A 27,559-nucleotide genomic window follows, 5' to 3' on the forward strand; every position below is an offset into this window, starting at 1 on the left:
TCGAACCCAAATGGGAAAGATTAGGTGGGTAAATTGGTGGCCAGGGTAGAGAAAGAAAATGAAGATGAAAGCAAAATGGAGCACAATGAAATCTGGAACATTAGCCAAGTTCTCTTAGACTGCCTACCAACTAAATCCTAAAACATTTTAAACAGATGGTACATTCGTAATAGCAAACTTATCTTCTGATAAAATAGTCTTGATTAAAAGATAGAGCACAAACGAAATAAAACACTTCATTGAGGCTAGCAAACAGACGGATAGATTTTCATAGTAAAGTAGGAAACTGTAGCTTGTGGGGACTGGTTGATGGTGGGGTCCTAGAGATTGTATGATGCTGAGGGTTTGCACACCAGCACAGAAAAGGGGGTGGGGGAAGCAAGCTTGGATTATAGCAGCAATAGTGGTGGGGAAAATAGGTATGTAGAAATAGAAAATATTTAAAAGATAAGAGCTGGAGAGATGGCTCAGTGGTTAAGAGCACTGGCTGCTCTTCCAGAGGACCCAGATTCAATTCCCAGCACCCACATGGCAGCTCACAACTAACTCCTGTTCTAGGGGATCTGATCCCCTCAAACAGACATACATGCATATAAAACATCAATGTACATAAAATACAAATAAATTATATATATAAAAAAAGAGCAGAATGTGTGTTGGTTAAAGGTATTGAGAGAAAGGGAGTAGTATGTAGTTGCCAGTGTTGGGACTTAAACTGGTCAAATAAGTGGTCATTTGAAACAAATGGGATACTGAAACATTTTGGGGATGGAGATGGTTTTATTTTGATGTGATACCTTGAAGCGGCAATTCATCCTACAGACAATAGAGAAGAAACTAGACCGTGGAAGATCTATTTTTTCAAAGTCTTTTTTTAGTGGTGTTGGGTATTAAACTCAGGACCTCATATACACTAGTCAAAAGTTGACTTGGGCAGTTGTGGTGACGCCTTTAGTCCCAGCACTCGAGAGGTAGAGGCAGGTGGATCTCTATGAATTCTGGTCTACAGAGTGAGTTCCAGGACAGCAAGAGCTACTCAGGGAAACCCTCATAAAACCAACTAAATAAATAAATAAAAATAAAGTAAAATGGGGGGGATTACTTATTGGAACATGGATAAATTAAAAGTAAATAGGGGGCATTACTTATTGGAATATGGGTGACTTGCAGATAGCTCCAACACCAAAGTTTCACTTCTCAATGATTTTTTCCCTAAAGGTCTTGTTAGCGTACAAACAGATGACATGGTGGATCCATAGTATGGTTAAGTAGAAGGTCTTTATTGGGATAGGAAGGAGAGAAGTCAGTGGCATTAGAGAGAGTCCAGAGCAGAGAGAGTATAGTGAACAGAAAATGGCTAACAAGCCAGGTGGTGATGGCGCCTGCTTTTAATCCCAGCCCTCGGATAGGTAGAGACAGGCGGATCTCTGCGAGTTCGAGGCCAGCCTGTCTACAGAGCGAGTTCCAGAACAGCTAGGGCTGTTACATAGAGAAATCCTGTCTCAAAAAACCAACCAACCGACCAATAAAAAAAAAAAAAAAAGATGATAATGGCTAACAAACTTGACATCGCCAGGGCTGTCTGCAAAGAGAGGGAGAACAGCAGGAGCGGACACAGCAATAAGAGGGTTATAAGAATAAGGAGCTGGCAGGAGGGCAGAGCCCGTGAGCTGGAGGGAGTTTAAGGCAGGGGAGATGGAAGGGGCTGGGGTGGACTTTGAAATGTGTTGACAGGTACAGGCACTTGTGATTCCAGCATGTGCTTTGATGCTGATCGGTACCACGGATAGCCATATTGTCCCTTCTGTCAGAAGTAAGGAAAATGAGTTTCACAAATTCCCGAGGAATGCTGGCTTTTATCTAACTGCCAGAAATCCCACTTCTGGCTCTTTGGACTGCCTTTTGGGGTGTGGGGAACTGTTTGCTTTGGACCTGACAGATGGAGATTGATGAAGGTAACATGAAATTAAGAGGCCGATCTCTACAGAGGCATACTGTCTAATCAAAATGAACGAAGCAGTCTCTCCAGAGTAGAGATGTGCACTGGGGGCTTGGAGTTTTATGTGCCAGAGAAGGGAATTTGGGTGTAGGAATCAGTCTGCAGACCTATTTCTGTTTTCCCAAAGACAATTTTGATGGAGGTCCTCCTCATGTTGGCATCCTTCAGTTCTGATAGGGTCTACGGACTATTGATCCTCTAAGGAGCCTCCCTGCTATTGTTATCCTCTCAACTCTTCCTGCTGCAAGTTCTTCAGGCCACCTGAAGCTCCTAGGCTATTAATCCTTTAAGGTCTTAAAAGTTTATTTTTTACATACAGACTTGCATGATCTCTTCCCCTGGGTAGATGGGTCACGAATAATCCACTCTAACATCAAACATCACTTAGTCCAATTTAACAAAGTCTGCTCTTCCAGTGATGGAAACACCTTTAGCACATGCTCAGGATGTATTTCCAGATCAGTCTGTGGCTGTTGGAGCCAACTTGGTAAAAATAAGAACTCAAAGAATTTTAATGGGTGACGACCAATAGAGCTGGTGGTGACCCATCTTGCCATCAGTGGGCCAATCAATGAGTGGGGGAAAAAAAGCCAAGTGATTTAAAAAAAAAAAAAAATGTGCTGGGCAAGTGGATCTGAGTTTGAGGCCAGCCCCGAAATTCCAGGACAGCCAGGACGATATAGAGAAACCTTGTCATAATAGAGCTGGGGAATGGCTCTATTTGCAATGATGGTCTTAGGAGACTTTTGCGATCTCACATATCCCAGTTCATTTGGTGCTGGGGATCAAATCCATGGCTAGGCCAATGGAGCAACTGCACTATATTCCCCAGGCCCTTCTGAGTTGCCTAGGCAGGCCTGGGGCAATCTTCCTGTCTTAGCCTCCCTAGGGATAGGATCTAAACCTTTCTTCCCTTTCTCCGAGAGGCATAATTTATAGAAAGAAAACAAATGTTAGACTTTTGAGGAACTATGGGGGTTGGATTCATGATTAAAAACTACAGAAATGAGCGCTATTGGGATGAGCAGGAGAGTGAAAGGATTCCCATTTAAACTAAGCATGTTACCCTTTATCCTTTATATAAAAGAATTTTTCTGGTCCTGTTTTTTGCCTGGATCTATGTGTACCATACATGTGCACTGATCATGGAGGTTAGGTGTCAGAGCCCAGGTAACATGAATAAGAATTTGTGGGCTGTCATGTACTGGAAACTGAATCCAAGTTTTCCGGCCTTATTTATGAAAACATTTTTTTTGACTCTTGCTAGGTCAGCACATCTAGTTCAAAATTAATTCTCCTGCCAAGTATGCATAAAATAATTCTTGCCAAGTGGTGGTGGTGCACGCCTTTAGTCCCAGCACCCGGGAGGCAGAGCAAGGTGAGTTCAAGGCCAGCCTGGTCTACAAAGCAAGTTCTAAGACAGACTCTAAAGGTACACAGAGAAACACTGTCTCAAAAAATCAAACAAAAAATTTTAATTCGGCTGGAGAGATGGCTCAGAGGTTAAGAGCACTGGCTGTTCTTCCAGAGGTCCTGAGTTCAATTCCCAGCACCCACATGGTGGCTCACAACCATCTATAATGAGATCTGATAGCTTCTTCTGGCCTGTAGACATACATGCAGGCAGACCACTGTATACATATCGAATAAAAAAAATTTTAATTCTTGCCTGCAGCTCCTTCCTTTGATCTATATAAGTCATTCACCATCATTTTAGCTGGATGTTCCTTACATAAACACCCATCACACAAAACAAGATTCCAAAGCTTGAGCCTTCCAGGTGCTTGGGTTATTAACCAGACTCCCATACTCAGCTCCTCAAAGTTGTTTCTAGCCAAGTGGTGGTATTTATGCTTTTAATCCCAGCATTCGGGAGGAAGAGGCAGGTGGATCTCCAAGTTTGAGGCCAGCCTGGTCTACAAAGTGAGTTCCAGAGAAACCCTGTCTGCGTCCCCCTCCCCCCCAAAAAAAGTTGTTTCTAATGTCTCAGTTTCTGATAAGACTGCAAAGGGATAATGAGCAAGTAGCATACAACGGACTTGTTATAAGGCACTTTATTAATATAAAAGTGCTCACATCCCTTTAATGCATTAACCTATTTCCTGAATAACATGGACTAACAAATACTGCACATCAATTCTGCCTTATAATAGGAAAACTACTATTTTAATAAATTTGCTCCATTCACCTTCCCTTTACATTTCTGTGCACTGTAGTATTGCTTATACCCTAAAACAGCTGCTGTAAAAAAGCATTTATAGCTAGTGTTTTTTAATTGTAACATCAACGCTACATACAACAGACTCAAACAAGAACACCAGGTAACTTAAATTAACACCAGTTTTGAGAAAACCATTTTTATTATCACTGCCCAGCGTATGTGTGCAGATTATGTACCAAATGGCCAGATCTTCTAAAGAACATCTACTTAACATTTCTTTCATGTTTCAAGAGATGAAAATAACTGTACAAGGTTAAGTACAAAAGTACACAAGACAGCGGACACGAGAAAATCTATGTATGAGATTTTATCCCACCCGAAGCTTTAATAGATTTGAAAAGTAGAATTCATGAACTAAAAAATATTGTCCTTCTATAGTCCTGTCAAGTTTAATGGAAGTGGGTTTAACCTGATTACAACACTAACACCAGTATCACTGATCTGATATTTACAAAAAAATCGTATTTTTCAATAAATTAAAGTCAATGCAACACCCATGCAAGCTAGAATACTAGCTGTTTGGTGAACAAGGACCTGACATCAGAACAAGTCTATAAAGTCCCAAGTTGGTAGTTTTCAAACTGTATCCATTCCACGCATTGAAGATGTGAAACCCAAACCCATTCCTCTTTGTGTGTGGGTTTGTGATCTTGCCATTTCATACTGAGCATCAAGATTTCGAAAAACTTCTTCTTGTTGCTTCAAAGTCTTGTAACTTTCTTCGTCAACCGAGCTACAGCCAGCTTCATCTTCACTCTAAATACCATACAAACAATTGATTTTTAACTTTATTATTGTGTGCATAGTTGTACTACCTGCATGTAGGTTGGTACACCATGTGCGTGCAATGTTTGCAGAGACCAGAAAAGTGTTGGTTCCCTAGGACTCTCCAGTTGTGAACTGCCATGTGGGTGCTAAGAATCAAAATGGGTCCTCAGCTTTTAACAGCTGAGCCATCTCTCCAGCCCCAGATATAAAATAGTAACCCTGATAGTAAGTTATACATACAAAGACTTGTTCTATGTATGGAACACAGCACGATGACAAACAATAATTTCCTGTAAGTGGTGTGGTCAAGAATAGTGCAAAGACTTAAGCATATAAATGCCATATATAGAGTGAAATAGGGATACACATGTTTCAGGGACAGAGTGTTAACTATTTTATTGAATGTAACAGGAAAAAGCCATGCAGGCATTGGTGGGGTGGAGCGCATGGAGATTACTTCGTTAAAGTAAAAGCCAGCTGGGGTGGGAGAGATGGCTTTAAGAGCACTGGCTGCTCTTCCAGAGGCCCTGAGTTCAATTCCCAGGACCCACATGGTGGCTCACTACCATCTATAGTGGGATCTGGTGCCCTCTTTTAACATAAAGTTATACATGCAGATAGAGCACTCACATTCATTAAATAAATACCAAACAAACAAAAGCCAGCTTAAGTTAAATACAAACATCTCCTTCAACGAAGAAGAGCCCATTTCTTTATATCTTTCCAGGGCTTGCATCAAATTAATTCTCTATACGTAAATGGTTAAGCATTTCTTTGTGTAGCCTTGGCTGTCCTTGAACTCACAGACATCTGCTTGCCTCTCCTGAGTACTGGGATTAGGAATGCACCACCATACTCAGCTACTTTTCATCTAAAAGAACATTAGCATTTCCCCAGCAAATTCATTACTCCTCTTGAAACTTTCATCAAAAGACCAAGAAAGATTGGAAACAGGCTTCTATGTAGCCCAGGCTATCATCCAACTCTTTATGTAACCTAAGATGATACTTGGCCAGGTAGTGGTGGCACATGCCTTTAATCCCAGCACTCAGTTCTACAGAGACAGCCAGGTCAACACAGAGAAACCCTACTTCCAAAAACCAATGAACTTGACTCATGTAGATCATTAAGACTGCTAAACAAGGACTCTACCGATAGGGCCAGATGAGGATATACATCAAGATCCTATCTCAAAAAACAAAACAAAATGAAAAAACCCAAAACAACAACAAAAACCAAAAACAAAGGAACTACCAACTGAGCTACATTATCAGTCCTGCTTTAGATTTTTTTTATTTTGTTTTTCGAGACAAGGTTTCTCCGTGTAATTTTGGTGCCTGTCCTTGATCTCGTTCTGTAGACCATGCTGGCATCGAATTCACAGTGATCCGCCTGGCTCTGCTTCCCGAGTGCTGGGATTAAAGGCATGTGACAACCCTGCCCGGCCGCTTTAGATTTTTAAATATAGGGTCTCACTAAGTAGCCTCAGCAGGCATGATCAAAAGACATGTCAAAACAGTCTGTATTGTCTGTATTGCATAGTCATGTCTACGAGATTAACTTGGAGAACAGATATCCTCAACTAAGTGCTTGGAACTGACATATGACTGAAATACTTTGAAGTCAGAAATCAATGAAGCTGAGAAAATGGAACTTAGGATCAAACCTGAGGCATAAACTCACCTTAATTCCCATTAACTTCCTAAATTTGACATTTTGGTCCTTGTTTCCAAAATTCAATTTTTCCCATATTTCAGCAGATTGAGATTTGTCCTGTTAAAAAGTACTGAATTTTAGAATATGTAAAACTTAAAAGTTTATTATGTTATAAATTCCACAACATAGGCAAATCAAACAATTTAAAGAATCCCATTACTATAATTTATAACTATCTTAACACTTGTTAGAATTATGAAGGAATAAAACCTAAATGAACACCACCTCATAATATATCCCATGCCTACTGAGACAGCATTGTACTCTGTAACCCAGGTTGTCTAGGAACTCCTGATCCACCTGCCTCAGCCCCTCAAGAGCATGGACTAGAGGCATGAGCAACCACACCTGGCTCACAATGTAGCTTTTACCAAGCTGCTTAGTCCTCACTTCTTATAAATGTATGTAAACAATTGGTTTTCTTCAAAAGCTTGGTTCAAATGAATTCAACATTTGGATATTCCAACACAATATTATCACCCAAAAAAGGTCACAATTGAGAAGCATGCAAATGAATCATATTTTTTTTCTAAGTTGGACGGACACACGGACACACACACACAGTTTTAATCGTGGCAAACCTGACCATTATAAACCGCCTCTTGGAAACGACAGCTTTCATTCCAATCTGTTTCATGCAACCAGTAGCTAGTGGTGAACACAAGAACTTACGCCTTCTTTCTTGCCTTGCCAGAGCATTTTCCTCTTTTTCTCTTGCTCAGCAAATTTCATTGGATTCACAGCAGCTGGGTTATAGTAGCTGGGCACAGCTATGCCGGTCTCTGCCAAGGCTTTGGCTTGCAGGGCTGCCATCTGAGCTGCCATAGCTATCTGAGGAGTCACTTGTGTTCCTGACGCCAACAGTGCAGCAACATTGAGAACAGAGCCCCCAGTGGCTGCAGCTGCTGAAAAACATACAATGGATTTTAAAGACATAGCTAATTCACACAATAGTAGTGTTTCTATGTCTATAAAACCTTACCATTTATAAAAGGGAAAGGTAATTATCATCAAATAAGGAAATGTTAGCTAATACACATCAGTGTGTTCATCAACAGACATTTGCTTATTATCACCAAAGAAATGTACGCAAAATAAGGCAGCATGATTTCAGTAAAATGAACTAGGGTACGTGTGTGCTTTTTCAAGACAGGGTTTCTCTGTGTAACAATCCTGGCATCAACTTTATAGACCAGGCTGGTGTTGAACTCAGAGACCCGCTTCCCTTGGCCTCCCAAGTGCTGAGACTTAAAGGTGTGCACCACCACACCCAGCACCAGTAGCTTTTTTGTTTGTTTGTTTCCCTGTGTTGTTTTAGTACCTGTCCTGGAGCTCACTCTGTAGACCAGGCTGGCCTCGAACTCACAGAGATCCGCCTGGCTCTGCCTCCAGAGTGCTGGGATTAAAGGGGTGCACCACCCCCACCTGGCCCACCAGCAGCAATTTTAATAAAAGCATTTAGAACAATTTAGGCATTTTTCACACACAAGAGAGGGTATTGTCAAGTTCTAGAGACATGCCAGATTCTTCAAATAAGTTGTCAATCCAGAACATAGCCGCCACCTTCAAAGAAAAATATTCTTGGCTGGGTGGTGGTGGCAGCATATGCCTTTAAGTCTAGCAGGGGCAGATGGATTGAGGCTAGCCTGCTCTACAGAGTGAGTTCCAGGGTAGCAAAGGCTACACAGAGAAATCCTGTCTTTAAAAAAATGTTTGAGTGTTTGTTTTATGTATGTATGTGTACCACATAGATGTCTGGTGCCAGAAAGAACAAGAGAGCACTGGATTTTCTGGGATTTGAGTTACAGATGGCTCTGTGCTGCAATGTGGCATACTAGGAATCAAACCCAGGTCCTCTGGAAAAGCAGCCAGTGCTGATAACTGCTGAGCTGGCTCCTCAACCCCTCCTCTTCTTACATGACAGGGTCCTACTGTGTAACCTGACTGGCTTGGAACTTGCTATGTAGACTATGTTGGCAACAAACTCAGAGACTGCCTTTAGTCTGTCTCCTGAGTACTAGGATGAAAGGCCTGAAGCACCATCCCCTGCTAGAATACAGTCCTCTTAAAAAATTCTTTCTTCTACACCTTGTTTTTACAAACAGTTTTGCTATATAACAGCTTTGAATTTGCGGGGAGCTTCCTAAGTGGTTATCAGATACCATATTTATCTGGCTCTAAAAGTTTTGTTTTTGTTTTTTTTTTTTTTTTAATTTTCTGGAGCTGAGAACCAAACCCAGGGCCTTGTGCTTGCTAGGTTCTTAAGCTAACATAAGAAGTCAGCTATGGAGGTTTATTACCAGGAATAACCATCATTCACTCATCAAAAAATTATCTGTTCTTAAGACAATGAGACAGCTTGGTGGGTAAAAGGAAAACCTGACCACTACAGAACTTACAGAGGACGAGAGAACTGACTCCACAAGTTGTCCTCTGACCTAGACATGTCACCATGGACGGCATCTGAGTGCTCACTTCACATACTCAATATGGGCATGTGCGCGCCCGCACGCCCGCACACATGTTTTGTTGTTGCTATTGTTGAGACAGGGCCTCATTATTCAGACCAGGTTGGCCCTGAACTCTGAAATCCTCTTAGCTCTGTCTCTCCCAGTGCTGGGATTGAAGGAGTGTGACCACTCAGGGCCACAAAATGGTTTTTGAGAAGATGAAAACACTCTAAAGGTGATTGTTCCTATTCAATTTTCTGGATTTTTCAACTATTGTTTTTTACAAGCACGCAATGCCCAGTTAAGTTACCTGCAGCCATCTCTTGTTGCTTTTGCTTCTCAACCATTTCCTTTTCTCGTTGTTCTTGTAATTTCTTTGCCCTTTCCAACCTATCAAAGACAATTTAAAACAATTGATGTAAAACCAGTATATATCTTCATGTATGTACACAAACATTTCATACACAGAACTTTAAAATTAATGAATCATATCCTTCCTATTAAGATTAGGTACCAGACAGTTAATAAGTATATCAACACAAGTCTTAAAACAAAAGTCATTATTCATTTTAGAACGATGGGGGAGAGCTATGTTGTCTCTGTTGGCCTTGAACTGCAGGGCTGTAGCAGGCTATGAACCAGGGATGCAAACTTTGCCATATTCACCAAAGTAGCATATGCTATAACGTTTAGCAATTTCTGTGTGTCTGTTTTTTACAGACAGGGTCTCAAGTAGCTTTGGCTAGCCTGGAACTTGTGACACCCCTGTCTTTACCTAACAATGGGATTACAGATACATGCCACCATGACTACTCTTACATAATTGCTGAATTCATTAAAAGCAAAATTTTTATATATCCTCTAACTCTCACCCTAAATGCTTTAAAAAAAAAAAAAAAAAAAAAAAAAAAAGCAAAGATAAAATTAAAAGCCTGCAAACCATATACTGGTGCTACATATTAAACTATAGTATATGCTTAGGTGGTAAAACAATATTTATAATATACTGCACAGGGAAGAATGAACCTGAATAAAAATAGTCTATTTTATATCCATACAAATAAAGGATCCCTGCAATCTTTAGTTTATAAGATGATATGCAAACACCCTTCTTAACAATCTACTAAATCAAAAAATCTATGGTTAGCAAGGGAACTGGTAACATAAAATAAAAATTTCAATACAAAACAAAATTGAATTAACAAATTATACTTTACACTAAATTACCATGTTTTGTCAAATTCATTTTCCACAGAGCAGATAGTAAGTGGTTATCACTCAGTTCTTGAAAGAGAAACCTGTCACATGGTCTCATTAATTCAGTCCAAATCCACTATGATTGAGGAAATGGTTATGTTTTGGTGTTGAGACACACATGCTATTTTAGTGACAGTAAACAGGTATTTGTGGTTTTTTCTTTTCCAGAGAGTGTCTCATGTAGTCCTGGATGGCCTCAAACTCAGGTGGTGAGAATAACCTTAAACTTAAGACAATTCCTGCTTCTCCATCTATATGCTAGGATTAGGTATGTGCCACACTGATTTTAGGCAGGGTCAAGGAACTCAGGGCTTGTGCATACTGGGCGAGCACTGTATCAACTGAAGTACATCCTCAACAGATATTTGTTTTAAAAAGTACTTAAATTTACAAAAAGATGTTTTACAATCTATAATCCTTGAGAATAACTTTCTGATTATGTTATTCAGCAAAATAGGTCACAAACCGTTTATTTCCAAAATTGCTTTAAATTCTGACACTTAAAAACCAAAAAAAGAGCCGGGCGTGGTGGCGCACGCCTTTAATCCCAGCACTCGGGAGGCAGAGCCAGGCGGATCTCTGTGAGTTCGAGGCCAGCCTGGGCTACCAAGTGAGTTCCAGGAAAGGCGCAAAGCTACACAGAGAAACCCTGTCTTGAAAAAACCAAAAAAAAAAAAAAAAAAAAAAAAAAAAAAAAAAAAAAACCTACATGTGTCTCTTTCTGGGTTTTTTTGTTTGTTTGGGAGTCAGGGACTCTTCATGGACCTCTACTGTCCTAGACCCCCTGTCTCCATGTAGCCCAGAGTGGCCTCACACTCAGTGATCTGTCTGCCTCTGCCCCCTGAGCACTGGATTGAAGGCATGGACCAATACACTTCAAACGTTTCTTTTAGAGGGCTTCCTGTCTACCTGTAACAGCAAGATCACTGATAATCTAAATCAAGCAGCTTGATGGTAGTAACAACGGTTTTCTTTTTGGTTTTTAGAGACAGGGTCTCATGTAAGCCTAACACTGCCCTCAAAGTATCCACGTAACCAAGAACAACTCTGAACTCCTGATCTTCCTACCTCTCAATGCAAGGATTACAGATATGCACCAACATATCAACCCTATAACTTTACCTTAGTAACAATTAAAAAGAAAATATAATAGATGCCAGTATGTAAGAAAGAATACACTTCAATGCTTGGAAAATAGTGTTAAGTTAATAAACCATTATATATTAGGTTTTTTAACTCTGTTGCTTGAAACAAGACAACTATTGGTCTATCGGTTGCACTTGTAGGGCCAATGCAGGTCGGAACCAACTCCATTCACTGAGGTGAACGGATGAAGAAGGGGTGAGCTCACACCTTTGCTGCTGCTGTTCAGTGGAGTTTCTGCCAGGCTGGCTTCACAGGGCAGCAGCACATCAGGTTACACTGTGATAACTGTATTTTTATAATGAAAAAAAATACAAACTCAATTTTGTAAGGAAAAAAAAAAACACCCCAAATCCAAAAAATATAATTTTCAGAATATGCAAAAAATTGCAAACAGGTGCTTGGCTTTTGGCCTCCTCCTGAGGCAGCTCTTTGGCCCCTGCACATTTCTGTCACAGACCTGCTCTAATGTGGCCACATAACTGCCCAACAGTCAAACAGAAACTTTGGAACTGCAACGTTCTCTCTATACAACAAGATAATAAATTGGCTTGTGATGTATATCTACTAAAACTAAAATTTAGTGACAGAATTCTCTGTTCAGGTGTTTTGTTTTTAATAAAGAAAAAAAAGTAAAGGAAAAGACAACTCAGGTTCTTGAATGATTTAAAATTCAAAATTTTCAAAAGGAAAAGACTTTGAATCTTTGTTTTTTCATGCGGGTGGTGATGGTAAAAATATCAGTTCATCACAAAGGCAAAAACTTCTCAGCCTATCTGCACGTGCAAATTAAAAATAAATGACAACAAAATTCCCAAGTAAAAACCTACTTATGTAGTTCTGAATTACCAATGTGCAACAGCATTTATGGTTAGATTTTCTGGGGGTGGGTGGGATGGGGAAAGGATAATCCTCTGAGTTAAAAGCATTCATTTGCCTACACAATTGACAGCAATTCGAAAGGAAAAAAATGACTTAAATGGGAAAATACACATACCTCCTAGCTAAAGCCTCCTGGGCGTCCATTGCTGTGTTTCTGCCTCTGAAGGGAGGTGGACTAGGTGTCCGGCTTAGGCTTCTGCTAAATCTTCTTGGTTTTTCAATCCTCTTCTTTCTATCTCTGAAATAACCAGTATTTTGTGTCTCATTATGGCCATAATTATCTTCATAAAAACTAATTTTCTTTACATAGCTCAACAAGAATCAAAAAAATATATAGAGGCATAAAAAAAAAATCTGCATATATGCCTGTGTACTATTTACATGCTTGGTACAAAGGCCAGAAGAGGACATCAGGCCCACTGAACTGGGAGTTCCACATGGTTGTGAGCAACCACAAGTGCTGGGAATTTAACAAGAACGGACAGTGCTCTCAATCACTAAGCAACCTCTCCAGCCCCTATCAATACATCTTTCATAGTAATTCTAAATTTCTTACACATATGGCCAGTTAATATCCATGTTATAGCTGGAATCATACTGGCTATTTCCAACTTTCTGCCTACATACCCAGTGGTGCAAAGATTTGCTTCATAATCTTGCATGTTAGTCTGTACACAATGAGAATTCAAATATTCCTACTATTTTAAGCTGAATTAATGTCTCAGTGGTTAAGAGTGGTTAAGTTCAGGTTCCAGCATGAATGTTGGCTGGCTTGCAACTGCCTGTAATGTAACCCCAGATAAAGGCAATCTAGTGTCCTCTTCTGGCTTCCACTTGTAAGAAGTATATAGGTCCTTGTGCTCAAAGATAAACAGGAGGCAAACCAGGAATGCTAAACACACAGCATTAAATAGGATAGTACTGTCCTAAGAAAACACACCTGCTTTCTGCATAGAAGGCTGTGAATATACGTGGTTAATAGCCTGGTGACTTTCTGGGCCATGTGAATGGCCAGGCAACACCAGCTTCCACAGATCCTTATCTTGATCTATTATTTATCTCAGACAAGCACAGCACTATCCTCCTCCATACCCTTGAGTCTGCTTCCAAAGCAATCTTCATGGAAGATGTAACTTGTACAAGAGTTTCAACATAATCATTTCTTAAGCTTTGTTGTGTTAATTATCACCAGGAAACATTTTTCCAAATTGTGCTGTGCTTAAATATGCCTAAAATAAACCATTGGATGGCAGACTCTCAAGGTTTGAACTAACACCAGCTACTGAGCCAAGGTGAACTGGACTTCCTTCTTGCCTCTTGCAATGGACAATTTGCTGGCCATGGTATTTAAGGAGACCCAACATCCACTGATATCTTCATACAAGGGAAATACATAGCCATACACAGAACAAATCTTAAAAATAAGGGAGGGCGGGCCAATGACCTGGACCAATAAAAACATCCAAGTGAACTAACTGCTTGAAAGGCGATTAAAAATGAGTTACACCAGATTATATAGAGGAATACATATGTACATACAAATAACAGGTATTACGCACACAGTAACAACCGATGAAGAAGCCATGAATTTGAAGGAGAGAGAAGGAAGGGCATACAAGAGGACTTGGAGGGAGGAAAATGAAGACCTTCTTTCTAAGAAAAAACAATCAATCAAAGAGACGACAACCACCAAAAAACCCACAAAACAAATTTTTTTTAATCCTTTGAGTCTTTTTTTTTTCCCCAAAACAAATTTTGATCCCAGAAACCATGGGGAAGCAGCCAGCCCAGGGCTAAAGAGAGACTCCAACTTGAAGACCAAACCAAAACCAAAGCACAAAGGAATGTAAACTACGTCATAAAACAAGAGTAAATGACAATGATAAATAAATTAAAAAGGAAGAAAGCTGGCTCGGTGACAAATAGTACTTGCTGTGAAAGCAGGAGGACCCAATCCAAACCCCTACCATCCAGGAAAATAGCTGGGCATGGCTAGAACCCTAGTGTCTGAGACTGTGGGGACAGGAAGACCCCAGGAGGTTTAGGTCACCCTAGCTGAGTCCGCAAATCAACAAATAACTCGAAGATCAATAGAGGACAACAGCTGATAGCCCCTCTACAGGTACGCCACACACCCACACACCCACTCACCCCAGTAGCTAGAGATGACTCAGTGGATAAGAACACTTGCTGCTCTTGCAGAGGACCTGGCTTCAGTCCACAACCACCCTTAACTCTAGTTCCAAGGGATCTGATGGTCCTCTTTTGACCTCAGGCACCATGCATGCAGGCAAAACAATCAAACAAGTAAATTAGGAAAACAAAACCCAAATAGCCTGATAATATAGAGTATTATATTAGCTCTTGTGATTTAAAAAAAAAAAAAAAAAAAAAAAAGGAACGCAATTGCTGGGTGTGGTGGCAAATGCCTTTCAGGGCTACACAAAAAACCCCAAATCTCAAACCAAAACCAAACCAAACAGAAAGAACATAATAAATTTAGGTTACTAACACCTTCAAAAGAATGTGTATAGGAAATGTTTTCTGTGGTGCAGGGCACAGAACCCCTGGACAAAGCATAATAAGCATGCCCACTGAGACACACCGCTAGGCCCTAAGTTTGTTTTTACTGATGACGTAATGATTTAAAATATTTTAGATCAATCAGTAGATAATGTGCTGTACAACTGAGAAAAGGTGGATAGTGAAGAGCACGCTGTATTTTATTCAGGATGAACACTTACCGACTTCGACTTCTTGATCTGCTCCTGCTTCTAGTCCTATGCCTGTGTCTGGATCTCGATCGGGAACGTGTTCTAATCCTTCGTTTTCTATCCCGGCTTCTAGATCTTGACTTCTTCCTGTCTCTGCTTCTGGATCGAGACTTTTTCCGATCCCTACTCCTGGACCGAGACTTCTTCCTCTCCCTGCTTCTACTTCGATGGCGTCTGAAATTCAAGTGCATAAACTTTGAATTGCTTACAATTGCCTCCCTTTTTAAGGACAGGGTCTTACTATATATCCCAGGCAGACACTGAACTTCTGTCCTACTTAATTCCTGAACACTGAGATTGTAGGCATGTGTAACCACGCCAAGACCATAATTATCTTTTCCATTGTACACCTTATAAAGTAGTTAATAAAAAACCAAAACCAAAACCAAAACAAACCAACAAAAAAAAACCAAAAACTGCAAGACAGCAAAAAATAAAAACAAACAAACAAACAAACAAAACCCCCCCATAAAACTGCACTGTTTACAGATTAGGAAAAGGGGTTTTTTCACCCTCAGTCATCTCGGCAGCTACTCTTGGTTGGGCTCTATCCTGTACCATAGCTTTAAGGACCACCACCAGGACCACCAGATCTCTGTAGTTGGATTCACTTTCATGCCAATTTGTTATAAAAAGTACAAGTAGACTCTGACTCTGGAGCACAAATGGTCATTCTTACTAATCTCCCAGCTTTAGCTTAATTTAAAATAAAATGTTATGCTATGTTGGCCAAAACTAGCTTCCATCACTACAAAGGTAAAAATATTCAACTGGGCACATGAAAATTACAGAGCATATGCACTGGCTGTCACTGACCCAGCAGTATCTGTTACCATCAGAAACAACAGAACAGACTGGTGAAAGCAAACCACAACATTTTAAACACAAGTTTGTCAAAGTTTATTTTAAAAAACAAAATAGAAAGGAAATTGACCCTTATGTCAAAGTGTATCAAACATACAAATTATTGCCCAACAATTATTGCTCACTTGGGAGGCAGAGCCAGGCGGATCTCTGTGAGCTCAAGGCCAGCCTGGTCTACAGAGCGAGATCCAGGACAGGCACCAAAACTACACAGAGAAACATAGCAAAATATTTGACATCACACCTATTATTGCCCAATCTTCACTGAATGTAACTAAACACTGGTTTCTTTAAATAAATAAATAAATAAATAGATAGATAGATAGACAGATAGATAAGCAAACACCCAAACTAACAATCCCCCACTCTGGAGCCATAGAAATGGCTCAGTTCTCTTCCAGAAGATTCCCAACACCCACTATTCCTAACTCCAGTTCCAGGGAATTCAATGCTCTTCTGGCCTCCACAGGTGCCATTCACAACGTGGCACACACATACATGAAGGCAAAACACCCATGGACATTAAAACAACCAGCTACATATTTGAATAACAACTCCATTTTCCAAAAGTTGTTTTTTGTTTTTGGTTTTTTGAGACAGGGTTTCTCTGTATATTTGGAGCCTGTCCTGGAACTCACTGCATAGACCAAGCTGACTTCAAATTCACAGACCCACCTGTCTCTGCCTCCTGAGTGCTGGGATTAAAGGCGTGGGCCACCAGCCGGCCCAAAAGCCGTTTTATTGTGACTAAATATTATAATACAATGTTGTTTTATGCTACATTCAATTTCTTTTCTTTTCTTTTTTTCTTTTTTGGCCAATAGTAACAATAATCAAGTACATCAAAACAACTTAACTAGCTTAGTGTGGTGTTGCTTATATACCTACAATCACACTGTAAAGGAACACTGGGACAACTGCAAGCTTTAAGCCTGCCTAGTGGTAGAACATACTTTTAATGCTAGCTTGACTGAGCTAAGATGATAGCCAGAAGTTTGCAGCCAACCTAAGATTCATAATGAGTCCTGGGACAGTTACAGAATGAAAAACTAAGCCGGGCAGCGGTGGCGCACACCTATAATCCCAGCACCCGGGAGGCAGAGCCAGGTGGATCTCTGAGTTCGAGGCCAGCCTGGTCTACAGAGCGAGATCCAGAACAGGCACCAAAACTACACAGAAAAACTCTGTCTCGAAAAACCAAAAAAGTAACAGAATCAAAAAATAATAAACCTCCTTTTAAAAAATATACAACAGCTAGGCGGTGGCGGTGCACACCTCTAATCTCAGCATCTCTGTGAGTTTGAGATCATCCTGGTCTACAAAGCAGATGCCAGGACAGCCAAGGACTGTTACACAGAGAAAACCCGATCTGGACACCTCTAATCCCCCAAACCAAACCAAACCAAACACGAAAATGTAGAACAGAAGTTAAAGAGGTAACAAATTTTGCACCAATCCTAGAAAATAATAGTCTTTGGGTTAATAAAGTTTAACAATGCAACCGTTTGTTTCTTTCTTTTTTAAAAAAGACTTATTTGCCAGGCTGTGGTGGCGCACGCCTTTAATCCCAACACTTGGGAGGCAGAGGCAGGCGAATCTCTGTGAGTTCGAGGCCAGCCTGGGCTCCAAAGCGAGTTCCAGAAAAGGCACAAAGCTACACGGAGAAACCCTGTCTCAAAAAACAAAACAAAAAGATTTATTTAATATACATTCGGTTTTGCCTGCATGTATGCCTGTATGAGGGTGTCTGATCTCCTGGAACTGGAGTTACAGTTAAGAACTGCCATGAGGGTGCTGGGAATTGAACCCTGGTCCTTTGGAAGAGCAGCCAGTGCTCTTAACCGCTTGAGCCATCTCTCCAGTTCCCATAATGTAACCTTTTCAATACAAGTAAAAAAGGTTAAAGTTCATCTAGCCACTAATTAAATGTGGCTTTGAAGCCACTTTTGGATTTATGAGAAAGCCCCAAATGGATTTTCCTCCAGTGCTGCGGACTCAATAGCAGGACTCTGGACATGATAGTTCTCTGAAATATATTCTAAGATTCTAAAAGCCTTTAGATATAAGCTGGTAAAGAACTACATTAAGGTAGTGAGAAATGCCTAATATCCTAAGATTATGTGTGTAATGCTAGGAATACTCTACAAGTTAAAGGTACTGGAAGGCGCCAAGGTTCATCACCCAAACTAGTTACCTTTCACGAGACCTAGATCTTGAGTGACTTCTGCCTCGTGATGACTTCCTTTCTTTGCGTTTGTGTCTGTCCTCACCATTTTCAGATGAATTTAATCGCTCTCTTCCTTTGTCAGAAGAATGTTCTTTGTCATTGTGCTCCTCAGACTTATGTCTCTTAGAGGACTTATCTTTGGATTCATGTCTTCTTGCCTGTTTTAACAAGAAGTTGGTTCTTTCAGGAAAATAGTGCAACAAAAAGAGTTAGTATGGGTATCAGTAAACAAAAATGTTGTGATGCAACATTAGTAACCTTAGGAATGTGTGGCAAATAAAATCATCTAGTTTCATATCACCTAAATGTTGCATATATAATTATAATTTTCTGATTAAGATACAAAATTGCAGGAATGTGTGGCAAATAAAATCATCTAGTTTCATATCACCTAAATGTTGCATATGTAATTACAATTTTCTGATTAAGATACAAAATTACAGTTTGTTCCCTAAGTATTTTAAAAATAAACATTTAAAAAATAGATACTGAAAGCCATGGTTCAAGTGGAATCCTCATTCTTAAAAAATTAACAAAACCCACTCTAAATCCAAAGGACACACTACCAAGTTTAAAAAAATAGGGCCAGGTGTAGTGGCACACACCTTTAATCCCAGCACTAGGGAGACAGAGGCAGGGAAATACCTAAGTTTGAAGCCAGCCTGGTTCCAAGACAACCAGGGATACGGAGAAAAACCTTGTCTCAAAACAAAACAAAACAACCCCCCCAACCACAAAACAAACAAATAAAAATAATGGAACTGAGGGATGTACCTCAGCAGCAGTGTTTCACTAGCCTGCATAAAGTCCAAGGTTTAATCCCCAGTACCAGCAAAAAGAAACGAAAAAGGAGATAATAGGTAAAAACAAAGCAATGCTTCTTCACAAAATGCACTTCAAAAAAAGCAGCAAAGTCTACTTTAACAAAAAGTTAATACTTACTGCTATTTCAAATTATGCAGAGTAGCAATGTCCCCCTCAACCAACCTCCTTTCTGGCCCCATTCTCTCCAAAAGACCTTATCTTTCAATGTCTACAAACCATGGAGCAATCACTTATCAGCCTGCATCAATCCCAACAGGCTTACAGCTCTATTATATTTTCTGAACCTACGGTTGAAAATACCAACTACCATTTTTAATTGAGAAACAAAAAAAGTAAATAAACCAGGGGTAACAATTCCTATGTCATCATAAAATATATATTTTGAACTTAAGTGTATGATCAAATCTCAACCTTACCACTCAAATGTCAAATCTGGAATTATTATGTATTTCCCAAGCCAAACATGTGAAAGCCACCTTGTATTTAAAGCTTAAATCCCCCACAACTCAGGGTTGTTAAACTTAAATCTAAGAGAAATTCAGATCCTCTAAACTGTTCTTCCATTTCATATAAACAAGAGGTGAAAACACAGAGTGGCACAGTAACTCAACTGGGCCAGGGCCCCATCCTTTGCTGCTCAGGCTACCATTTCTCCACGGTAACGTAACACAACACAGGTATTTCCCAAAATAGGCCATAGCATATTGCTTTTGACTAGAGGTTAACTTTAAATACAGAGTCAAAAACCAAACAAACAAAAAAGTAGAGTCAATCATTTATGAACATGCACAATGATACATCAGAAAATGATCATAGTGATTTTTTATCTTGCAGATTAACAAGAGACCTGGAGACACGAGCTAAACCTTAGTTTCAAGACCAGTTCTCTATGACCTTACAATTTTCTCAACTCTGCCATATATTGGCAGACTAGAAATGCTTATAAACGGTTCAATTCCAGACACTTTAAGAGTTTAAGCCAGTTTTCAAACATAACATTACTATTAATTTTATAAAACATTAAAACCCTTAACTGATTTAAGATATATTTAAGGGAAATAGGAGTTTGAATGACTAATAGTTACCTTATCATGAAGTAGGCTTATTATTTTGCTATCTGAGTCTGCAGCGTCTTCAGTTCAGTCTCTTCGCGCATTAGCACGCTGAGTATGATTTATTATAGAAATGTTATCATGTGAGCTAAACAAAATAGTCATTTTCACAAAAACTCTCCTAAATTAAAAATTTAACAGAGCTTCCATTAGGGGGAGAGGTGAAGTCCCTGCCCATATTGGATTTCAGAGTCCCTTGCCCAGCCCCCTGAGGCTCTTTTCCCTTTCTCACTGCTGATTCTCTTCCTGGGTAGCTCAGTCCTCATCTTCTTAGGTGGGGGAGGCAAGTTAACTCCTATGCAGTACAGCTGCCGCCGCCTTTGTTTTTCCTAAGGCTCTACTGACATGTCACCTCTCCAACTGTCCCTCACATTTTTACTGCAATAGCGTAAGGCTGACTACTGGACTAGCTTCACTAAAGAAAAGAGAGGAAACTCAGTACTCAATGAAGAAAAAGTAGCCCACAAATAGGATAATGATAAAGATGACTGATACTTAAAAATCTTGAGCAGTTGTCAAGGATAAGGAGACCTGGGACCTCAGATTAATGGAAGCTCTGTATCACAGGCCTAAAAATCCAGCTTATTCTTCATATGATAGTTTTTATTGTGAATATTTTCACAATATAATAAAAGTTAATAGTTTTTGAAGGTACTTTTTATACACACAACTATCTTCTTGAAAAATGATGAATCCAAATCATGCTTATTTAAAAACCCAATTAACCTTTTAAATTTCAAGTTTTGGTACTTACCTTGACAATGGCAAATAGTCACACAAACATTTCTACCAGACACTTTACAAGAATTTTAAAGTACCTATTCACTAAAGTGTTAATTACCTCTTTGCTTCTGCTCCGGCTCCTGTGTTTTCTTCCTTCATTATCTGTGAACACACACAAAAGCCAAAAATAACATAAACATACAAACATCTTAAACATAAATTATAATTATGTAACAATAAAAAAGTCAGTAGTACAGGACTTTCATAACAAGGTCCAGGTTTGAATTAAAAAAAAAAAAATAGGAGGGGGGGGGGAAGCAATCAAAACCACTACTTTCAAAATTTCCAGTGAGGGCTGTGTCTTCCAAAGACTACATTTTCTTTTAGTCACTCCCCCTTCCCCTTCCCTTGAAACAGAATGACTTTTTGTTACCCTGGCTGGCCAGGGACTGGCACTCGCTATGCAGACCAGGCCTGGCTAGTTTATTACTGCTTATGTGTCCACGTGTCCAGGTCAGGAGCTGGTTCCCTCCTTTTACCTTTACGTGGGGTTCTGAGGGCTGAACTTAGGTTGTCAGGCTTACACATAAGCGCTCTCACCACACTAGGCCATCTCACTGGATGTCAACTCCTGGCCTTCACAGACCTCTCACACACAACATACCACACATACACATACTAAATAAACATCCATATATACATGGACATGTATGTGTGTACATGAAAACTCCCAAAACAAAAAAATTAAAACAGATTTGGGCTGAGCACACACAATCCCAGCACAAAGGAGGGTTAGTCTAGGTTAAATTTGACATGATTTATAGTTAAAAGGATGTTAGCTAGAAACTTCCTTTTTCTTCTTTTTTTTAGGCAGGGTTTTATGTATCCCAGGATGGATTTTAATTTCTGATCATCCCACAATGTCATATCAAGCTTGAAAATGTTCACTCTAAATGTGATCACAATGCCCAACAGATTTAAACATACTAAAAAAGATCTTGTTGAGAATTATCTATACACACAAGTAACAGTTGATAACTAAGCTCTAGTACAACCTTTAAACTAACCGCTCTTCTGTTTCTCACTCTATTCGTTTATTCTGCAATGTTAGGCTCTGCTGTGTATTATGCTCATTGTTAAAAGATGATTGGCCAATAGCAGGGCAGAAGAGATTGGGCAAGACAGCCTGACACAGTGAGAATGCTGAGAGAGAAGGGAGGTCAGGGTGGTCGTGAGGCGTGTGAAAAATGAGGTAAAAAGCCATGCAGTGGTGGTGCGTGCACTCCTTTAATCCCACAATGAGGGAGGCAGAGGCAGGCAGATTTCTTTGAGTTGGAGGTTAGCCCGGTCTACAGAGTGAGTTCCAGGACAGCTAAGCCTGTTATACAAAGAAACTTTGTCCCCAAAACCCAAACAAACAAAAAAGGCCACAAGCCATGAGTCACATGGTAAAGCATAAATAGAAACATGGGTTCATTTAAGAGCTATTGGCTGAGCATTTTTAAGCAGTAATAATCAGCCTGAGTTGGTCATCTGGGACCAGGAGATGGGGACAGGAAACATCTGATTACAATGCTCTTATGCAAGCCAGGCACTCCACACTCATGTCACCCCAGGCCTGCTTTCTCTCCATAGCAAAATGTTTGCCTTTAAGGGTAGTTACTTGAGACACTGTCTCACTATTCAGCCTAGGTTAGTCTGGAACTACTATGGAGTCCATTCTGTCCTTGGAGCACTGCAGGGCTTGGTGTGATGAAATGGTAGGGACTACTCAACAGAGTGCTGGGTTCTAGCCTTAGTGAAAACAAAACATTCCCATGTAGGTGCTACAACACAGTTAAAAAGTACCAAGTTAAAATGTGTTAAGTAAATTCAGAATACACCACTATCTAGGCAATGTTTCAGCACATTAAATTCCTTACCTGATTTTCGCTTTCTTTCTCTTGATCTTGACCGTGACCTTGAATAGTGATGTTTTGAGGTTCTAGGAGAAATAGACACATCTGACTGCTCTTTTTTCTTTTCTCTATCTGGGGATGTCTTTTCTGGGGCTAGTCCATCTCGTTCTGTATCAGTAGCCTAAAAGTTAAAAATAAAAATCAAAGTTTGTAATTGCATTTCCAATGTCTCTTGGTTTTTAAAAGGGCAAGGAATGAACACAGTTGAGTTTTACCAGAAAAGAAAAACAAAACCCATATATGGCTGATTTCCAAGTGGACGTATGTATAGCAAAGTAACAGGTATAAAAAGACTTGGCTCTTGGCATTTCCAATAAATATTTAAAGAAACTATAAAACTTCAGATGTGTGAATTAAATCTGCTGACTTGCCAGTAATCAAATCGCTGTTCATTATTATTAAAAAGCTATCTAGAATAAGCTGTTAAAAGGTTTATAGGTACTTAGAACTGTAAGATATTAAAGCAGCATAGGGAGCATTTCTAGATTATAAAAGAATAAGCAGAAAATTACCTTACCTGAGAACCTAATTAACCTTCTTTAATGAAAATATCCCCTTGGCACAGAGGTACAGCAAAACATGTTCTGCCTCTCCGTATTTATGCTCTGGGCTATGGAAACATCAAGCCGTTTCCACGTTAAAGCATTTTATAGGCAATATTACAATATAAATTTTATTTTACAGTGGTATGGATTAAACCCAGGGTTTCATGATTGTTAGAAAAGTTCTCCATCACTGAGGTAAGTCCCAGCACTTATAAAACCAAAACAAAAAATACAACAGCATACACATTTTCAGAGACCTGATTCACCTAAGGTTCAGTTTCTTGTCACTTTCTAGTTCACAGAAGGCCACCTATCTTCTGTACTCGTAACAGCAACCAGCACAAAAGCCCATGAATAAATGCTCGAGATGTGAATTTCAGTTGTATCCTCCTCACTAAAGCTATTTCTGGTATAAGATGTAGGTCAGTGGTAGAAGCGCTTGCTTCAAGTGTGAAGATCTGTCTTAAATCACCAGCACTGGAAAAAAATCTCCAACCACTACCAGCCCTGTTTCTGAGAACTGTGCAATCCAAACAATGTCTTACCATAGAACTACTACAGAGGGGTGCAAATGATGTATAACAGTACTCATGTATGAAATGCTACAATAGTCTAATTAAAAAGAAAAGTACTCTGGGAGGTGGTGGTCCACGCCTTTAATCCCTGCACTCGGGAGGCAGAGGCAGGCGCATCTCTGAGTTCAAGGCCAGCCTGGTCTACAAAGTTCCAGGAAAGGCGCAAAGCTACACAGAGAAACCCTGTCTCGTAAAAAAACAAAACAACAAAAAACCCAAAAAAAGAAAAGAAAAGTACTGCCTGGTGACGGTGTTGCATGCCTTTAATCCCAGCACTCGGGAGGCAGTGGCATGTGGACCTCTCCGAGTTTGAAACACAGAGCTAGTTCCAGGACAGCCAGGGCTATAGAGAGAAATCTTGGGGTGGGGGTGGTAGGATACAAACACAAAAATTACTAAAGAAACTGATGATCTGATTTAAGCTGGAATAATAGAAAGTATCTTATTTTCAAGTATATACTAAAACCTGAAAGTTCCCTTGAATTGAGTTTGAGATAACATTTCATAGGCAAGACAAGCCTGAAATGGCAATTACAGATACATACCACCAAACCCAACATTTGCTTGAATTTGGTAAGAGGCACTGGCAAACAAACAGATCTGAACCATATGTAGTGGAACCGTAGGTCTGACTGGAGAAGGAAAATAAACTTGTGGAGCTGGCAAACAACACTACTTTCCTGCAGAACTCTTGTGCTCTTTTCTTTCTTTCTGAGACAAAGTTTCTCTATGTAGCCCTGACTGGCCTGGAATTCATCATGCAGACGAGGCTGTCCTCAAACTCAGGTACCTAACTACCTGCCTCTGCTGGGATTAAAGACCCATGTCATTGAGCCCAGAAGAATAATTTTTTGTATTTAAAAAGCTTGGTAAAGCAAGCAAACAATGTGAAAGATTGCAGATTACCCATAAAACCCCAAGTATTCACCAGCTGCTCCTTTTCACCAAGTGTTTACCAATCTCTGACTTAGGACTTCAGGGGAAGATAACTACAGTCTTCATCAAGAATCATGACTGACTTTTTCCCTCGGGAAGAATAGTCCAGAAAACAAGTACCAAAATAAAGGAAGTGTTTTATTTTACTCGGGTATAAAAATGGGTCAAAACCAGTACCAGATTCCAATAATAATAAAACTACACTTTGAAAAAGGACAGATTTGGGGGCTGGAAAGATGGCTCAGGAATTAAGTACACATAATTAAAAGGACAAACTTATAATTGGAGGTGAAATGCATAAATTATGTGCTAAACTACCACCTGTACCTCAATAGGAATAGTAAGAAACAAAAAGGAAGCAACTAGCTACAGGGGAGGGTCTTAGTTCTTATTCCAGTAGCCATGCTTTTTTTTTTCCAGGATAGGAATAATTTGTGCTGAAAGGCATTCATCCGTCAGAATCAAGGTCAACCTTACTTTACAGCTGACAACCAGAAACACTAGCTGATGCCCCTAAAATACTGCAATATCTCTATCTTTGCTACCCACTAGTGATACATGTTGCTCTACTACACCATTAAGAGCCACAGTGATTTTCTTTCATTCTTGTTCTCCCTATCCTTAGAGATGATTTCAGATTGGCCTGAGAGATACTCCCTCAACCTAAAAAAGCACTTCAAACATAAACCACAGGCACCACCTCCCCATCGAAGCTTTAAGAGGATGCCTGCTATGTGTTCTCAGCTGCCCTCCAACTTTTCAAGCTTCTGCTGCAGCCTTCCAGTTGTTAGGATCATAGCCATGTAAATATGTTCATTTTCCTGAGAACCAACAGAGAACTGAAAACTACAGAAAAAGACAACATTTAGTCCACTAATGTTTATTCTGCAACAGAGGAACCACTATGTGACACAGGTCAGTAGTCGTCACTTTCACATGGAAAACACACTACAGAACAAAACCCACACCATTAAACACATGTACTATTAGATGGCCCCTGACAAAATACAACTCTTAGTTTTCTAAGGATATTTACAATACAAGGGAGATAGAAAGTCCTATTAGCAAAACTACTCAGCTTTACTTCAGTTTAGCAGAAATTCCTAAAGACAAACTGCCTTCTATGTAGTTGCTGGGTCTGTGAGAAAGCCACCCATTTCTTACAATTTACATCTTGAAAACCCTACCTGAAGCAGAGCACACAAATGCCTTCCCAGCGCAAAGGAAGGTAAGCAGCATACTTAATACTAGGCCAGTTCTCCGGGGGATTGCCTTTATAGTAGAGGACACTGCGGAAACCAAGTATTCGAGTTCATTTATGGAGCACAAAAACAATACTACTCTTGAAGTATATTAAGAGGTCCAAGACACAACTTAGAAGTATCAGTCCCACAATTTAAAAAAGCTTATCTACTCTTTGAAACCTCATAAAAATTATTTTAAATTCAACTAGACATAAAGAGTAGGGAGATGCAGAAAAAACCACTCTAATTTCAAATATTCCAATTATCAGGAAGAGCAGTCCTTGTCTACAATATGAAGTTAAAACCTTTTAGTCAGTAAAAAGTAATACATAATGCTCACAAAAAATATTTTCTCTCTATAACTAGAAACAAAACAATCACAGGATAATATGATTCATTAAAAACGGGCATAGAATATCCAGGGCAGGCTTCCTGTCCAAAGAGGTGACTTAGGTACGGTTTTAATATGGGTCAAGAAAGGGGTCTTCAAAGAAACAAGGCCCCGCGGTTCTCAAAGACTCAAAATGGAAACACGAGTCGCCCTGAAGCACAAGTACCAGGGAACGGAACTGGATAACTGGACAAATTTTTACTCTTTAAGACAATCCCAACTCCAACCGAGGAGGAGATCCCTACCGCCAAACGCTAAGCAGGAGGAGGCAAAGCACCCCTCTCACTAAGGGTTCGCTCAAAAGCCCGAGACTGCTTCCTCATCCATCGTCCCTTGAGCAGACCGCCTTTCTGACCCGATCCTTTCCAGAGACGCCTCCTGGTCTTTTTCCTTTCTCCCCTTCCCAGTCGCATTTCTCCAGCGGCAGCATAAACTCAGAAGCCCTATCAAACCGCGACACATAACCCCAGTCGGGGTCCACGAGAGGAACCCCACAGTTCGGGGGGCTTCTCAAGAAACACGGGGCGAGGGGAGCAAGGAGGAAAGTTCTGGAAAAAGGAGCCATTCCCTGCGGCTCCCCACCCCCATCCCCACCGCCTTACCTCCCCCTCCCTGCTGCAGGAAGCCATGATGGCGAGCGCAGAAAGCGACCGCGGCGCCATTTTGTCCACACACAAGCACGGACAACAGCTCCGGGAGCTGTTCACTCCGCGTAAAGAACCACACAAAACCCAGGCCTGGCCTCGAGCTCCAGTCAGGACCTACCGCCATCGTTTTCGAGTCCCGGCCGCTAAGGCGGCGCCTCCGCTGGACGCGCTCAACAGTCCCGGCCGCCCCGACGCTTCGCCACAGACTATATCCCTTGCGCGAGAGACCCGGATGGCACAAAAGGGATGAGGCCTGGCGCGGCGCGCAGCTTGCTGGGAGAAAAAAGGGGTGGCGATAAGAG

The 27,559-nt window shown here is 40.3% G+C and overlaps 1 protein-coding gene across 8 annotated transcripts; it reads right to left on the reverse strand.

Annotated features, from left to right (window-relative positions):
- Positions 1 to 4,038: 4,038 nt before the first annotated feature.
- On the reverse strand, positions 4,039 to 27,495 carry Rsrc2 (arginine and serine rich coiled-coil 2). Of its 8 annotated transcripts, none has more exons than XR_003736280.2 (11): positions 27,376 to 27,492; positions 22,884 to 23,040; positions 21,080 to 21,123; positions 20,212 to 20,289; positions 18,269 to 18,459; positions 15,181 to 15,384; positions 12,552 to 12,674; positions 9,465 to 9,544; positions 7,377 to 7,609; positions 6,672 to 6,761; positions 4,039 to 4,976 (listed from the first exon to the last, which is right to left on the reverse strand). XR_003736280.2 is itself a non-coding variant. In XM_028885838.2 (11 exons), exons 4-11 carry the CDS (start codon positions 20,217 to 20,219, stop codon positions 4,797 to 4,799), a joined length of 1,128 nt encoding a protein of 375 aa, XP_028741671.1. In that variant the 5' UTR covers positions 20,220 to 20,289; positions 21,080 to 21,123; positions 22,884 to 23,040; positions 27,376 to 27,489; the 3' UTR covers positions 4,039 to 4,796. The 8 variants fall into 8 exon arrangements, 7 of the variants coding, with proteins under 7 accessions (XP_028741671.1, XP_028741669.1, XP_037054626.1 ...); XM_028885838.2 differs by having other exon boundaries at positions 7,377 to 7,606; positions 18,269 to 18,481; positions 27,376 to 27,489; XM_037198730.1 differs by lacking the exon at positions 20,212 to 20,289 and adding an exon at positions 23,437 to 23,529 and having other exon boundaries at positions 4,326 to 4,976; positions 18,269 to 18,481; positions 27,376 to 27,490.
- Between the last annotated feature and the right edge of the window lie 64 nt (positions 27,496 to 27,559).

The sequence above is a fragment of the Peromyscus leucopus genome, chromosome 23 (genome assembly GCF_004664715.2).
Source record: "Peromyscus leucopus breed LL Stock chromosome 23, UCI_PerLeu_2.1, whole genome shotgun sequence".
Taxonomy (NCBI): Eukaryota; Metazoa; Chordata; class Mammalia; order Rodentia; family Cricetidae; genus Peromyscus; species Peromyscus leucopus.

What these genes read in the sequence shown, in the direction of transcription:
- Rsrc2 (XM_028885835.2), bottom strand. An exon ending in AGATCAAGAAGTCGAAGTCG is followed by an intron (nt 12,675 to 15,180) that starts GTAAGTGTTCAT and finishes TGGTTATTTCAG; the next exon opens with AGATAGAAAGAAGAGGATTG. An exon ending in GCAACAAGAGATGGCTGCAG is followed by an intron (nt 7,610 to 9,464) that starts GTAACTTAACTG and finishes TATGTTTTTCAG; the next exon opens with CAGCTGCAGCCACTGGGGGC.